Source organism: Pristiophorus japonicus, chromosome 1 (genome assembly GCF_044704955.1).
Source record: "Pristiophorus japonicus isolate sPriJap1 chromosome 1, sPriJap1.hap1, whole genome shotgun sequence".
NCBI lineage: Eukaryota > Metazoa > Chordata > Chondrichthyes > Pristiophoridae > Pristiophorus > Pristiophorus japonicus.
The window spans coordinates 517,527,789-517,542,923 of record NC_091977.1 but is presented as its reverse complement, the minus strand read 5'-3'; the positions used below and the strand labels follow the sequence as shown (position 1 = coordinate 517,542,923).

The following is a 15,135-nucleotide window of genomic DNA, read 5'->3' as shown; positions in this document are numbered from 1 at the left end:
GCCTTTGCCCCATATCCCTTAATACCTCAAGTGCAGAACATGGTGAAAAAGGCTAATGTGATGTTGTACTCTTTTTTTTATATATTTTAGAATGTAACAGCAAGGATGAGTGTGGCAGTTGTGCAAAGTGCTAGAGAGACAGCATTTGGAATATTCAGTTTTGATACCTTGACGATTGGACTGAGTTAAGATAAATTGGGTTAACTTGAGTTATATTCCCTTGAGTTGAGTGGGTTAAGGGGTGAGTTGATTACAGTGTTTAATGAAGGGATTTGCTTGGGTAGAATGGGAACAGCACTTCCTTTTTTTAGTAGGGGAATTCAGAACAAGGGGAAATAATGTTGGAATTTGAGCTTATGATAAATCTAGGGGAAATTTGTTGATTCAAAGGGTGGCAGTATATGGAATGCAGTCCCTCAAAGCCACGGATACAAAGCCCACTGAAGTGTTTATGAGCGAGATGGATACTTGACTGAACAAAAATTTAAACATGAGCAAATGTGCGTGCTGAACAATGTGTGTGCGCAGTGTTCAAATTTTACATAGTTTTATTGGCACTAGGAAAGATTACATCTTCAAATTGTTCTCTTAAAATGTGTGCATTGAACTATGCCAAAGATTAAACTGTAAGAATTCATGTGCTTCACATGAACTTTGAAGTTTGTCCTATACTTTCAAAGTGCAGTGTCCATAAATACGTGCCCCTAGCAAAGCTGTTCCAGCACAATTGCAACACTGACATGTATTGGAAAATGTGGAAAATTGTCCAGGTATGTCTTGTCAACAAAAAGTAAGTCAAATCCAACATGGCCAATTACCACCCCATCAGCCTGCTCTCAATCATCAGCTGTGTGATGGAAGGGAGTCGTCAACAGTGCTATCGAGCAGCACTTGTTCACCAGTAACTGTTTCACCAATGTTTTACATAAGAACATAAGAATTAGGAACAGGAGTAGGCCATCTAGCCCCTCGAGCCTGCTCCGCCATTCAATAAGATCATGGCTGATCTGGCCGTGGACTCAGCTCCACTTACCCGCCCTCTCCATGTAACCCTTAATTCCCTTATTGGTTAAAAATCTATCTATCTGTGACTCTAATACATTCAATGAGCTAGCCTCAACTGCTTCCTTGGGCAGAGAATGCCACAGATTCACAACTCTCTGGGAGAAGAAATTCCTTCTCAACTCGGTTTTAAATTGGCTCCCCCGTACTTTGAGGCTGTGCCCCCTAGTTCTAGTCTTCCCCGATCAGTGGAAACAACCTCTCTGTCTCTATCTTGTCTACCCCTTTCATGATTTTAAATGTTTCTATAAGATCACCCCTCATCCTTCTGAACTCCAACGAGTAAAGACCCAGTCTGTTTTGTTTGGGTTCTGCTAGAACCAGTTGGCTAAACACCCCTTTACAGCCTTATTCCAAACATGGGCAAAAGAGCTGAATTTCAGAGGTGGCTGCATTTGACATCAAGGCAGCATTCAATTGTGTGGCATCAAGGAGCCATAGTATGGCTGAAATAATGGGTATTGGGGAAAAGCTCTCCATTGGTTGGAGTCATAGTTATAATGGTTGGAGGTCAGTCATCTCGGTCCCAAGACATTGCTGCAGGAATTCCTCCGAGCAGTATCCCACTGTCCCACTATAGTCAACTGCTTCCCTCCATCATAAGGTTAGAAGCGGGATGTTCATTGCGCAGCGTTCAGCTTCCTTCATAATTCCTCAGATAATGAAGCAGTCCGTGCCAGCATGCAGCAAGACCTGAACAACATGCTGACTTGGGCTGATCTATAGCAAGTAACATTCATGGCACATGAGTGCCCAGGCAATGACCATCTCCAAAAAGAGAGTGCTTAACCACCTTCAATGTCATTACCATTGCTGAGTCCCCCAGCATCAATATCCTGGGCATTACTATTGACCAGAATCTCCACTGGAGCAGCCACATAAATGACACAGCTACACGACAAGGTCAAAACCAAGGTATTATAGGAGAGTGGCTCACCCTGATTCTGTAATTCCACTTTGGTTCTGTAACCCTTATTACCCATGTCTGTTTTTCAACAATATGTTTGAACAAATATTTTTCAGTAAATACATTTTACGGATTGTGAAATTAGCTCGAGCATTGACTTAAAAATTCAGTGCTTCAGTCTTACGCTTATGTAGACATGAATATTTTAATCACAAATTATTTTGAAAGTGGGAAAGTGACGTATTATTTTGTCCAACAGCACAAGTGGATGTACTAACTGCTGCCCTCCGAGCTTCCACTCTTGAATTTGAGGAAGAAACATCTGTGGAACTGCTGTATAACCAAACAGATCCTGCGATAGTTGACCCCATCAATGTTGACCAAGACGATGTGCCTTTAACTGCTGAAATTTCAGCTACTGTTGAGGTAGGATAGCCCTAATGGACTTTATACACTTCGTCAATGATTGAAAAGAATGCTAATTGGCTAAGTCTTATCAATTGACCAAAACTTAATTGCCATTGGTATACAACTGATTTGTATGTTAAGTAAAAACACCAACAAAAAAGTTTAATAATTTGCTTATTAAAACTGGCGCAAAATCTGATGGAACATGCAATCAACAATAAATTAACAGGTAATCACAAGATAGATATGCATGAGGGAGGCATTTCACCTGTTGATCAAAGTGTGAAAAACATTCCTGATAGCCATAATAACACAAAATGCTGGCAATATACAGCAGATCCCACAGCATCTGAAAAGAGGGAGTAATTTTAGGTTCAGATCCTTTGTCTGACTTTTTTTGATTCGTTCATGGGATGTGAGTGTCGCTGGCAAGGCCAGCATTTATTGGCCATCACTAATTGCCCTTGAGAAGGTAGTGAAGGTACTCCCACAGTGCTGATTTTGTCATAGCTGTTTGGTACAACTGAGTGGCTTGCTAGGCCATTTCAGAGGATAGTTAAGAGTCAACCATATTATTGGATGGCAGATTTTCCTCCCTGAAGGACAATAGTGAGCCAGTTGGTTTTTTCCAACAATCTGGTAGTTTCATGGCCACGATTACTGAGTTTTTTAATTCCATATTTATGTAATTCACTGAATTTAAATTCCCCCAGCTGCTGTGGTGTGATTTGAAATCACTTCTCTGGATTGTTGGTCCAGGCCTCTGGATTACTTGTCCAGTAACATAACCACTATGCTACCGTACCCAATATGACTGACAAAGATGAGTTCTAACAATGCTTCGGCCCAAAATCACAGCAACTCTTTCGTGTGATGATGGACCTGCTGTATATTTCCAACACTTTCTGTTTTTATTACAAATTTCCAGCATTTGTAGGTTTTTGACACCAATCCCAAATTTGCCTTTCACTAGTTTGATCCTGTGTCCCGTTGTCCTACTGTTGCAAGTTAACCAAGTATTACTGTGTTTTTTCTACAATGTTGATTAAGTCATATGCGCATGGGGATTCCTCTTGGAACTCCTTTCAAGGAGATCAGCCAGATTTCTCTTGTCCTTCCGCATAAATGAGTCCTGTGATGCTGTCCGCCTTCTCTGAGCCGCTTCCAGTGCTTGAATGTTTTCCCTGTGTCTGACCAAAACTGGATGCTATACCCAAGGTGTTATCTGCAGAGTACTCTGCAATTTTAGCATGATGCTCTCTGCCTCCTGTTTTAGATCTGTAGTTCAGAATTTGTTTTGGTTGCTGCTTTGCGGTGACTGAATATGTTAAACGTGATTTCAAAATCATGAGGGGTCTGGGTAGAGTAGATAGAGAAGCTGTTCCCATTGGCGGAAGGGTCGAGGACCAGAGGAGACAGATTCAGGGTGATTGGCAAAAAGAGCCAAAGGTGACATGAGGAAAAATGTTTTTTACACAGCGAGTGGTTAGAATCTGGAATGCACTACCTGAAAGGTGTTTGAGGCAGACTCAGTCGTGGCTTTCAAAAGGGAGTTAGAAGTACCTGAAGGAAAAAATTTGCTTGGCTACAGGGGAAGGGCAGGGAATAGGACTAGCTGAAGTGCTCTTGCAGAGAGCTGGCACAGGTTTGAATGGCCGCCTTCCGTGGTGTAACAACAACAACTTGTATTTATATAGCCCCTTTTAACTAAGTGAAACGTAACCATCTATTAATGCCAAGTCTAGTGTATTTGCACACTATTTTGATGTGCATATGGTGCCTGTTTTTCTGTGTGCAGTATACACTATCGCATTGAATTTCAGTTGAAAACTAATAGAAGGGGCCTGGTTGAGAAACAAATTCAGAATATCGATTTTTTATTTTTTAGATCACAATTCAAAAAGGCTTGTCCAAACGTTCACTTATCAGTTTGGATGAGGCTGCTTTACTAGAAGTTAAACATGTTCTGGCACTTTCAGTAAGCTGATTCATTGATCAAAAACCAGAATCTGTTTGGAATAAAGATGCAGTGATCAATTTTTCTGTAATACGTTCTTTTTCCTCGCTCTATTTCCCCATCTAAAAAAAAATTTATTAGGTACTTTGTAAGACTGATACCAATTTGAATGCTTGAATAGTTTTGCAAGTTTAGAAATTGTTATTAAGGCCTCTTTATCACACTTGTTGGATATTTCCCTGTGCTTGCAGGAAGACTGCGTGAGTGATGCAGTGTATAAAACCAACCAATCACTGAATGCATCTCCCTTTTCAATAATGGTACCAGATGACCGGGTGTTCACTTACTTTGAGACGGTGAGGTTATGAAAAATAGTTCCAAGTGCGGACCGGTTTATGAAAACCTTGAAATGTGTGTTTAAAGAAGGAAAGGATTTTAAAATAAGTGCCACAATGACAACTTGGCAACCAAGTAGAGTTGTGCTTGAGTTCGATTTAGCAAAGTCATGTATTGCTCAAATCTAGGTGCTCAGTATGATGGGCAGTTCCCTCTCTTAGCTCCTAATGGACCACCTTGCTAAATCAAACTGTATCAATGTGGGCAGGCAGTTAATGGGCCTGAAATTCCCATGGGTAAATTCCCATGGGTAAATTCCCCCGTGGGTAAACTAAAGAAAAATGTTTTTTTTTAAAACTGCGCAATTACCTGTTGCTGCGCCCGCTCGAACTTCCGAGCCTGAGGCCTCCACTCCTACGCGTCGGAGCGCATGCACATTGGGACGTGCGCAGGGCTAGAGCTGTCGTCACCTGGCTCTGGGCAGCCAATCAAGGTACAGTATTTTCTCATTCATAATAGTTCCCATTATTATGAATGAGAAACCCCACCCCCCAAACACACAATCAATAAAAAATAGAAAAATACACAACCTATTTAAGAATCATTTAAATTAAAGTTCTTATTTTTTTTTTAATTTCCCGACTTTTTTTTTAAAAAGATGCCATAAAATAAACTTACTGTAGTAGGGAGGGTTTTTAAACAATAAAGTATGTTTTCATATGTTTTAATTTTAATGTTTTTATATATGTTTTTAAACACTTGCGCCTGCTTTTCCAGGCGCAAGATTTTAAAAGAATATTTGCAAGGCAAGATATTTGTAAATATCGGAAATCTTGCCCTGCAAGTGTCCTCGCTCCCAATCTGCGGATGATCTGTCAAGCCGGAAACTTGACAGATCAGAAAAGCCGGTTTTCAGCGCATGCGCATTGCGTGCTGAAACCCGGCTTTTCCGATGCCTTTCCCGGGTCCGTAGGAACTTCGTACGGACCCGGGACATTGGAATTTCAGGGCCATTATCTGCAAGTGGATGAAATTGGGCAAGATCCTGTGGCTCTCCGTAATGCTGTTGGGGCATTGAGTTGCCTACCATTCTTAGTCAGGTGTTGCTGCAAGGAATGTAAAGTGTGATTGAAAAATAATAAAGAAACTATTTTAAGTTATCCTTTTACTAGAGACTACAGCTTTTATTTTTTAAATGCACCTTATTGAAAATTTAAAAGCTTGTAATTTTAAGCTTCATAAAATGCAGAGGTATTGAATTTACTCTAATCCACATGGAAATGCAGCTGCCTTGTTGTGGAATGCTTGCTTGTAACATTTATTTCCACTTTTTTTTTTAAATCCTGATTTTGTGGGACTTTGAATCACTCCTCCCTTTGGTAAATGGGTAGCTGAAATCCTACTGAGAGCCAGGAATGGGATACCTCTGGTTTGAGTGGGTCTATGAAAATAATTTAAAAGTAAACTGCTTGGTGTAGTACCCGCAGACTTTTTTTTATAACTTCCTGTTCTTTGTGCTAATGTGTACAGCATGTTGAATTCAGATGTTTGTGTTGTTTCCCTCAACAGAACCTGGAAGGCAGACTACAGTTCATCCAAGATCATTCGTGTCGGAGGCAAAGTAGTTTTGATGACGATAAAAAAGCTAAAATTCAGGTAATTAAAAGCAACCAAGTTAACCAATTCCAAACAGCAACGCTGAAGGAGATACTAAACCAATGTCATTTATTTTCATTCACCTAGTTTGGCATATTTGACCCCTGTTTTACAATGGGCATATTCAGCATTCAGAGGTTGTGATTTGTTCCCTTGGGATGTATACCACAACAACCTGCTGTTGTGACCTGCACAGCAGCTGTTGCAGAAATACATCGAAGTTACAACATGGAAACAGACCATTTGGCCCAACCGCGTTGGATTTTATATTGGGCCAGGCCAAGTACTCTCTGTCCTATTCCTTATTTCTCATCCTTATTTAAGTAACAAATTTGAAAACCCATGAGATAGCGATGCAGATGTTTATTAGTTCAAAGTAGAACATGCAGGCTTAGGAACAGTAGTAGGCCATTCAGCCCCTTGAGCCTGCTCCGGTATTCAATGAGATCATGGCTGATCTATGACCTAACTCCATATTCTTTAAAACCTAAAGTTATTCATCTCCGACTTGAAATTAACAATTGAGCTAGCATCAATTGCTGTTTGCGGAAGAGAGTTCCAAACTTCTACCCTTTTGAGTGTAGAAGTGTTTCCTAATTTCATGCCTAAAAGGTCTGCCTCTAATTTTTAGACTATGCCCCCTAGTCCTTGAATCCCCAACCATCGGAAATAGTTTCTTTCTCTCTGCCCTATCTGCTCACCTTAATATCTTGAAAACTTTGACCAGATCACCCCTTAACCTTCTATATTCTCGTGAATACAACCCTAATTTGTGTGATCGCTCCTCAACTTAACCCTTGAAGTCTGGGTAATATTCTGGTAAATGTACACCGCACTCTCCAAAACCAATATATCCTTCCTACAGTGTGGTGATCAGAACTGCTCACAGTACTCCAGGTGTGGTCTAACTAAGGTTTTTTACAGCTGCAGCATAACTTATACCCCATTGTATTCTAATCTTCCAGTTACAAAGGCAAGCATTCCATTAGCCTTTTTGATTATTTTCAGTACATGTTCATATTTTAATGATCTATGTCCCCGGACAACAACTTATATTTATATAGCGCCTTTAACGTAGTAAAACATCCCAAGGAGTTTCACAGGAATATTATAAGATATAAAATTTAAGGAGAAATTGGGGCAGATGACCAAAAGCTTGGTCAGAGGTAGGTTTTAAGGAGTGCCTTAAAGGAGGATAGAGAGGTGGAGAGCTTGGGACTTAGGCAACAAAAGGCACTCTCACCAATGATTAAGCAATTCGAATCAGGGATGTTCAAGAAGGCAGAATTAAAGGAGCACAGATATCTCTAGGTGGGGGTGGGAGGTGGTTGTGGGGCTGGAGGAGATTGCAGAGATAGGGAGGGGTGAGACCATGGAGGGATTTGGAAAAAAAGATGAGAATTTTGAAGTCTGTGGCTCCCGGTTAAGCAACAATGTAAGTCAGTGAGCATGGGTGATGGGTGAACGGGACTTGTTGCGAATTAGGACACGGGCAGCTGGGTTTTGAATGACCAAGTTTACGTAGAGTAGTACATAGGAGGCCAACCAGGAGTACATTTGAATAGTCAAGTCTAGAGGTAACAAAGGCATGGATGAGGGTTTCAGCAGCGGATTAGCTGAGGCAAGGCTGGAGACAGGCGATGTTAGAGGTGGAAATAAGCGATCTTCGTTGCGCTGTGGATATTTGGTCGAAAGTTCAATTCAGGGTCACGTATGACACCAAGGTTGCGAACAGTGTGGTTCCGCCTCAGATAGGAAATGTTAGGGAGAGGGATGGAGTCAGTGGCTAGGGAATGGAGTTTGTGGCGGGGACCAAAAACACAGGCTTCGGTCTTCACAATATTTAATTGCCGCACATTTCTGCTCATCCAGAAATGGATGCCGGACAAGCAGTCTGACAATTGAGTCATGACCCCCTCAAGTCTCTTTGGACTGTCATTGTTTTTAACATTTAGAAAGTACCTGGTCTATCCTTTTTTAGGTCCCAAGTGGATGACCTCACATTTGCCTACATTGAAATCCATTTGCCACAGTTTTGCCCATTTTGCTTTATCAATATGTGGGACTTTATCGTGTGTGTGTGTGGACAATTCCTAATCAGTGTTGGGTGCTTGCTTTGAACCTATTCTAAGACTTGTCGTGTCATTCCTTGTGTGTCATATGCTACTACACCAATAGGTGATAATGTTGCACCACATTTACTTTATTCTCACTAATGTAAGTACGTCCATCTCTCGGTGATGAGATAGACTTGCTTGATTGTAAACAACCATACTTCTAGAATATTAGCAAACCAGTCTAGATCTATCTTCTCCAAACAAAGCCATAATTTCCCCATGATACTCTGTACCTATGTCAGGCTGTTGGACTATTATATTCATTATCTCTCAAACCAATCCGTGTTGGAGTTTGCCCTCCATGCGGGCTGATTGTTCGAAACTCATTTGCCCACCCTATTGTCATATCCCTTCAACCCCTTTTCATTCATCCATCTATCCATTCTAATCTTGACTATTGACAGTTTCTGCCTCGACCACCAACCTTGGAAGTAAATTCCACAGCCTCACAACTCAGTTTATTTTTTTTTTAAAGTTTCCCTCCATTCTAAATCTCTTGCATTTAATCTTGTAGCCATGACCCCTCAACTATTGGAAACAGTACACTTCTCTCTCCCTAGCCTTTCAGAATTTTAAATGCTTCTATCGTATAGCACAGCAATCTAGTCTAATGAGTAAAGCCCCAAATTTTTAAGACTTCCTTAATATCAGGTAGCATCTTCGTGTATCTTTGTTAAACCCTCTGTGAAGCCTCTATTCTTCCTATAGTGTGGAGCGCAGTATTGTACACAGTACTTTAACTGATGTCCTATTAAGGTTTTACATAGAATTTAATTAGCTTGTTTTTATAGCCTCATCGCTGCCTTTAGTATCCTGTGAACCCGCAGACCTAACTACCTCCCCTCTTCCACAGCATCTAACCTATTCCAGTGTATAGTTACTGCTATTTTTTTAAATCTAAAATGCATTATCTCGCTGACATTGAAATCCATTTGCCACTTTTTAGCCATTCCCTCCCCATCTTACCAATATCCCTTCGCTGTTTCCTTTGTTCTGAAGAATTAGCTACACGTCCTATTTTGGTGGTATTTACACATTTTAACCTTTCTTCCTCTGGAAGATTTACATTCAAATTATTCAGGCCCCAAAATTGAAACCTGTGTCATCACTACCCACTTCCAACTACACTGCAAAATAGCCATTACCGCCTACTCCGTTTTCTCCCTTCTAACCAATTGTAATCCAGTTTGCTGTTCTCCCCTAGTTACATAGTGAATGATCAGAGTTACAAGGAAACTTGCACAGACAGAGCTATGCCAAGTCAGTGCCATTTTGATTATTTCTCAAGCTCTTAAAATGATGAACCACAAAGGCACAGATGAACTTGAAGTATTTCTCATCCGACTCCATTTTGTTAAAGGCAGCAATGTCTACTCCAGTGTTGTATTTCTTCATTGTTTCAATTGCACGATGTGCTGCACCTCTTGCATGTTAGCAATTTTGATCATTGTCCTCCTGTCAGACGTTGTGCCTTCCTGATACTAATCTGAAAATATATCTCTCTCCCACTTTCCTGGCACAATTTATAATATAATTATGGATGAGGAAGGCTATTTGGTCATTTGTCCATCCAGAAATTAGCCCGTTTACTGGTGTGATGTAGCTTGTGGGGGGACACGAATCTTTTATTCACTCTTCTGGTGTCGTCTCGTCCAAGAGACCATACTGAATGTATAAGCCAGCAGGCTGTTTGACAATGAATCACATCTGAAACCAGTCTTGGTTTTACCTAAGAACTGCACGTGCACACTTTCCAGCAGCCGTCTCTGGAGAGTAGTTTGGGAGAGGAATCCTAGCTAACCTTTCTCTCCCTCCTAACCTGGTGCAATGGAGAACAATTCATTTTTCTTTATTGATGCCCTGACTGAAATAGGCCAACTCGCCATAGAATAAAGATTGAATTTATTGAGGCAGCACGTGTGTTTGACAAACTGTGTGGTGTATTTACATACTTGGCCATTGATATCAATACAGAATTCATGCAGCATTCCCAAGATTACATCAAAGGGCTATCATCTGGAATGAGAGTTTGAGTACTCTTGTGTGGTTTAAAATGTCTATGCTATGACAGAACTGTTGCACTAGTGCAGTTTGATTATCTATAATCATGCTACTATTAAAGATAATTGTAATGAAGGAAGAACTTCTGCTAACTGTAGAATCTAATTTCTAATTTAAAAAAAAAAAACATTTTGAAAGGTTTTAATTCTGGGCTTCCCTGATGGCTCTGCAAGTTGATGCAGTGAGTAGCTCAGCCATAGTGAGGTCCCAGATTAGTTCCCTAGTCTGTGCTGAGTTAACTGACTTCAGCTGGAGCAGAGATGGGGACACTACAATCAGTGGAAGTTCCTGGATAAGGGAGTGAAAAATCAGCGATCACTGTCCAGCAATCCCTACTGAAAGTGTATGTGGTCACTTGGCTGAGGTACTAAAGGGAGCTCATGGGCCCAGCTAAACAATCAATGCTTTCAGGAAGAAATTAGCAGCATAAACTTTCTAAAAATTCTTTTGAACAGGCCTTTGTTAATGAGAATCTTCTTTGTAGTAAGCCCTATTCTGTTTTTGTTCTCGTTGGGCATTTTTTTTTATTGGCTTAAAAAATTTGGCATTGCACACGCGAGGTTAGTGGAAAAATAAATGTCCAGCCTCCATCCAGCACCAGATGGGCCTAAAATTGCCCAGGAGTTTCTCTGTTTTTTGAGTAACTTGATTTTTCTGGAGTATTAAAAATTCCCATTTTTCACATTCAATTTGCGCCAGTGTAAGTGAGTTAGGATTTTTTGTGTTTTTGTTTAGTTTTTTTTCAAAAGGTGGGCGGTGTCACCAGCCACATACCAGTTTTGGCCATTTAAGCCATTTTGGACAGCTAATAGTTGCTGCAAACTAACTTAGGCCAGCGTATGTGGCCGCACAGAAAACCCTTGCGGAGAGTTAAGAAATCAGCGCAGGTAGCCAGAAATGGAAGTTGGGGGGGGGAAGGGAAGCAGAGAGGACCTTGCAAAGCACTAAACACCATCCCAACAACATTCAAGAAGCATAAAAACCATCAATAATAAATAAAAAATAAAACTTAAGTCCAACCTTCTGAACTCGGCCCAGGAAGTCAGCGGGCTCCCTCCGACGACCCGTTCTCTCTCTCCCCGGCGCGCATCGTGAGGCCACTCAATCTGGGATAGGGGCGGGACGCATCGAACGAACGCTGCAGCACGGCTGGGGGCAGGAGCTACTGCACATGCTCGAAACCTCCAGTGCGCATGTGTTGAGCTGCCGGCGGTGTTTTTCGTGCAGGGCCCTAGCTCTGCCCCCTAATGGACAGACCACGCCGTGCCAAGCCATGGGAGAGGCCACAGAGCGGCCAGAATCCAGGGAGATCTCTTCGGCACCGTTTTCACCCTAGGAAGTCGGCGCATCTCCGGTGAGTGCACCGAAAAAACAGGGTTAAATTTGGGCACGATTCTGATACTGTGAACATTTTATATCCACAAGAAGTGATCAATCACCTATTTTAGTCATTTTGACATGCTTATTACCCTTTTAAAAGGCAAGTTAAGAACTGTTAACGGGTTGGGTGGTAAGCTCTGAAACATCCTATTTTTGAATAGTCATTGCTGAGTTTTAATTAACTGGTAATTTTCCATTGTACACATACATTCATTTAAAGTAAGTAATCCATGTTTTTTTCACCTGTTTACTCATGAGCAAGCATGCCAAAAGCAAGGTAGAATAATTTCCACATATTAAAGTAATACAAAAATAGTGGCATTTATTTGTTTTCATAATGTAATTCTTTCTCTTTCCATATCACATTACCCACCTCTGAGCATTTTACCAATCCCCTGGTGGAGGTGATCACAGGAGTAATCTGGCATGATTTGCATCGCAAGTTTATCTCTCTTGGCAGGGTGGTAATGGGAAGCTGATGTGAGAAATGTGTTGTGTGCAACATTGTGGTTCATGTGACAATTTGACTGTTTCTGATTTCAATCCATGGCTTTCACAGTGGAATCATTGTGAGCATAGTCCTCATTTCCTGCTATTTGAGTATATTTTTGAATTGCAAAGACGGGATTTAATGCTTGCTCTGGCTTTCTAACGCTCATCATTTTGATCAAATTCAGTTTGTTTATATTTAACAAAAGCTATCTTTATACTCATATTCACCACTTTCATAAGCTCTCTTAAATAAAACAATTACCTAGAAGAGCTAGCTCTTCTATCAAAGACAGAAGGAAACTTGAATGCCAATCAAAAAACTAAACCTTCTGTAGCGATTTGAAATGTGTCCAATATTTTGGCACTTTGCAACACTGCCGTACTTCTGTAAATGCATCATTAATAATGAGCTGTTTTATATGTTCAACATGGAGGTAGTTCAGGAGCAGGGTTTCACATTTTTGAAAGTAGTCCAGGAACAGTGCTTTGCGCGTTTTTTTTAATCTGGGTAGTCTCTGGGTATTAGTTTTACAAAGAGATGCGGTCATATCCACTAAGGTTTTGTGGTACTCGGCCATGGAGTGGGTACTCCGCTGGGCAGGCCGCATTGTTCGCATGCCTGACACAAGACTCCCAAAGCAAGCGCTCGACTCGGAACTCCTTCACGGCAAGCGAGCCAAAGGGGGGGGGGGGGGGAAGAGGAAACATTACAGGGACACCCTCAAAGCCTCCCTGATAAAGTGCAACATCCCCACTGACACCTGGGAGTCCCTGGCCAAAGACCGCCCTAAGTGGAGAAAGTGCATCCGGGAGGGCACTGAGCACCCCGAGTCTCAACGCCGAGAGCGTGCAGAAATCAAGGGCAGGCAGCTGAAGGAGCGTGCGGCAAACCAGTCCCACCCACCCTTTCCCTCAACGACTATCTGTCCCACCTGTGACAGGAACTGTGGTTCTCTTATTGGACTGTTCAGCCACCTAAGGACTCATTTTAAGTGTTGAAGCAGGTCTTCCTCGATTCCGAGGGACTGCCTGTGATGATGATGATGACAGTAAATAATTCACTGCATCCTTTTTAAATGGAAATTTCATTCCAAATAAATTCTGTGGTGAAGAAAATAGATGTTTCAACTATTCTTCAGAAAACATTTTAATTTTCTAAAGGTAGCTTTTATTATGGATCATTAAGGCCCTGGGTTTTGCTTCTAGTCTCTGCTGAGTTAGTCTGTGTCCTTGGGTTAGATAGTGATTAGGGACTGCTGCCATCACTGGCGCCGTCAATACCTCGTGCTGAAAGTGTGCATGTTTACACCGGTGAAGATGAGATTAAGTTTGACTGTGATGCCACTATAGTCAAATAGCCCACTAATGCTCCTCTTCTGGCTTCAAATGTGAAGTAAGGCCAATTAGGTAAAATTAGCAGGAAGCCAACGGGTCCGTATGGAACTGTATACAGCATGAGATACTGCCATTCAGGAATGGTGAAGGGAGGGGAAATTTGAGAGGATAGGGGGAGGTTAAATTTGGAAATGAGGCATAAATGGTGAGTTTAAAAAAAAACCTGTCGCGCTTTATTGAAAAATAACTTGTATTAAAAGATATAGAAGATTTTAGATTTTTGTTTGTTCTCAATACTTTCAGGATGTTGTCCCTCAAGCATTGCTGGATCAATACCTTTCCATGACTGATCCTTCGCGGGCCCAGACTGTTGATACTGAGATCGCAAAGCACTGTGCTTACAGTCTCCCTGGTGTGGCGTTCACTTTGGGCAGGCAAAACTGGCACTGCCTGAAAAATACGTATGAGACATTAGCCTCAGATATGCAGGTATGCATTCCTGAAAATAGATGGTTATATATGCTTATACATTCACAGCTGTTTTGATATAGATAAAAACTTGCAATCAAATTACAGGTTGAACCTCCCATATCCGGAACCATTCCCGGCCACCGGGTGGCGCATGCGCAGAACTCCGACATGAACAAATTGAAGTCCTTCTTCGCTGCCGACTCCTGCAATCGCTGGCCTGACCCACAATCCACCCCCCCCCCATGATCTCTCTGCTGCACTCTCAGCCCCAAGCCAGGCAGCCCCTTGGAATTGAGGAAGACTTGCTTCCACTCCTGAAGTTAGTTCTTTGGTGGCTGAACAGTCCAATAAGAGAGCCGCAGCCCCTGTCACAGGTGGGACAGACATTCGTCGAGGGAAGGGTTGGGTGGGACTGGTTTGCCGCACGCTCCTTCCGCTGCCTGCGCTTGACCTCTTCACGCTCTCGGCGTTGAGATTCAAAGAGCTCAACACCCTCCCGGATGCACTTTCTCCCTCAAAGTCTCCCTGATAAAGTGCAACATCACCACTGACACATGGGAGTCCCTGGCCAAAGATTGCCCTAGGTGGAGAAAGTGCAGCCCCGATATCCCCTTGCTCAGTACCTGTACCATCCAATTTAACATGACCACCATTCTTCCGGCAAAATCCCTTACCAGGTCCCGAGGGTTCCGGATAAGGAAGGTTCGACCTGTGTTTCTAGTCAACTTTTAATGAGCTTGCCAGTAACCAGACTACCCTAAAAGGGTGTGCTGACAGATGATTTCATCTGGGTATTTGCAACTTTAGGGCATTGCACTTGACCTCGGGGACCTGGGCTAGAGATGTGAAGAGTACAAATGTGGACAATGAGTGAAAGCAGAACTTTGGCTATGATATCCTCCACAGTACAGTACCCAACTGCAATGTTCCCTCAAGGTGTGCGGCTACGCAGT

At 42.0% G+C, this 15,135-nt stretch overlaps 1 protein-coding gene across 6 annotated transcripts in view; it reads left to right on the top strand.

The window, feature by feature from the left end:
- Positions 1-15,135, top strand: part of LOC139277523 (serine/threonine-protein phosphatase 4 regulatory subunit 1-like) — a 79,725-nt gene that overhangs the window by 50,496 nt on the left and 14,094 nt on the right. For all 6 annotated transcript variants that reach the window (XM_070896099.1, XM_070896090.1, XM_070896080.1 and 3 more), the window contains 4 exons: positions 2,229-2,395; positions 4,586-4,690; positions 6,240-6,326; positions 14,015-14,200. In XM_070896099.1, coding sequence (XP_070752200.1) covers positions 2,229-2,395; positions 4,586-4,690; positions 6,240-6,326; positions 14,015-14,200 — 545 coding nt within the window. The remainder of the gene's footprint in view (positions 1-2,228; positions 2,396-4,585; positions 4,691-6,239; positions 6,327-14,014; positions 14,201-15,135) is intronic.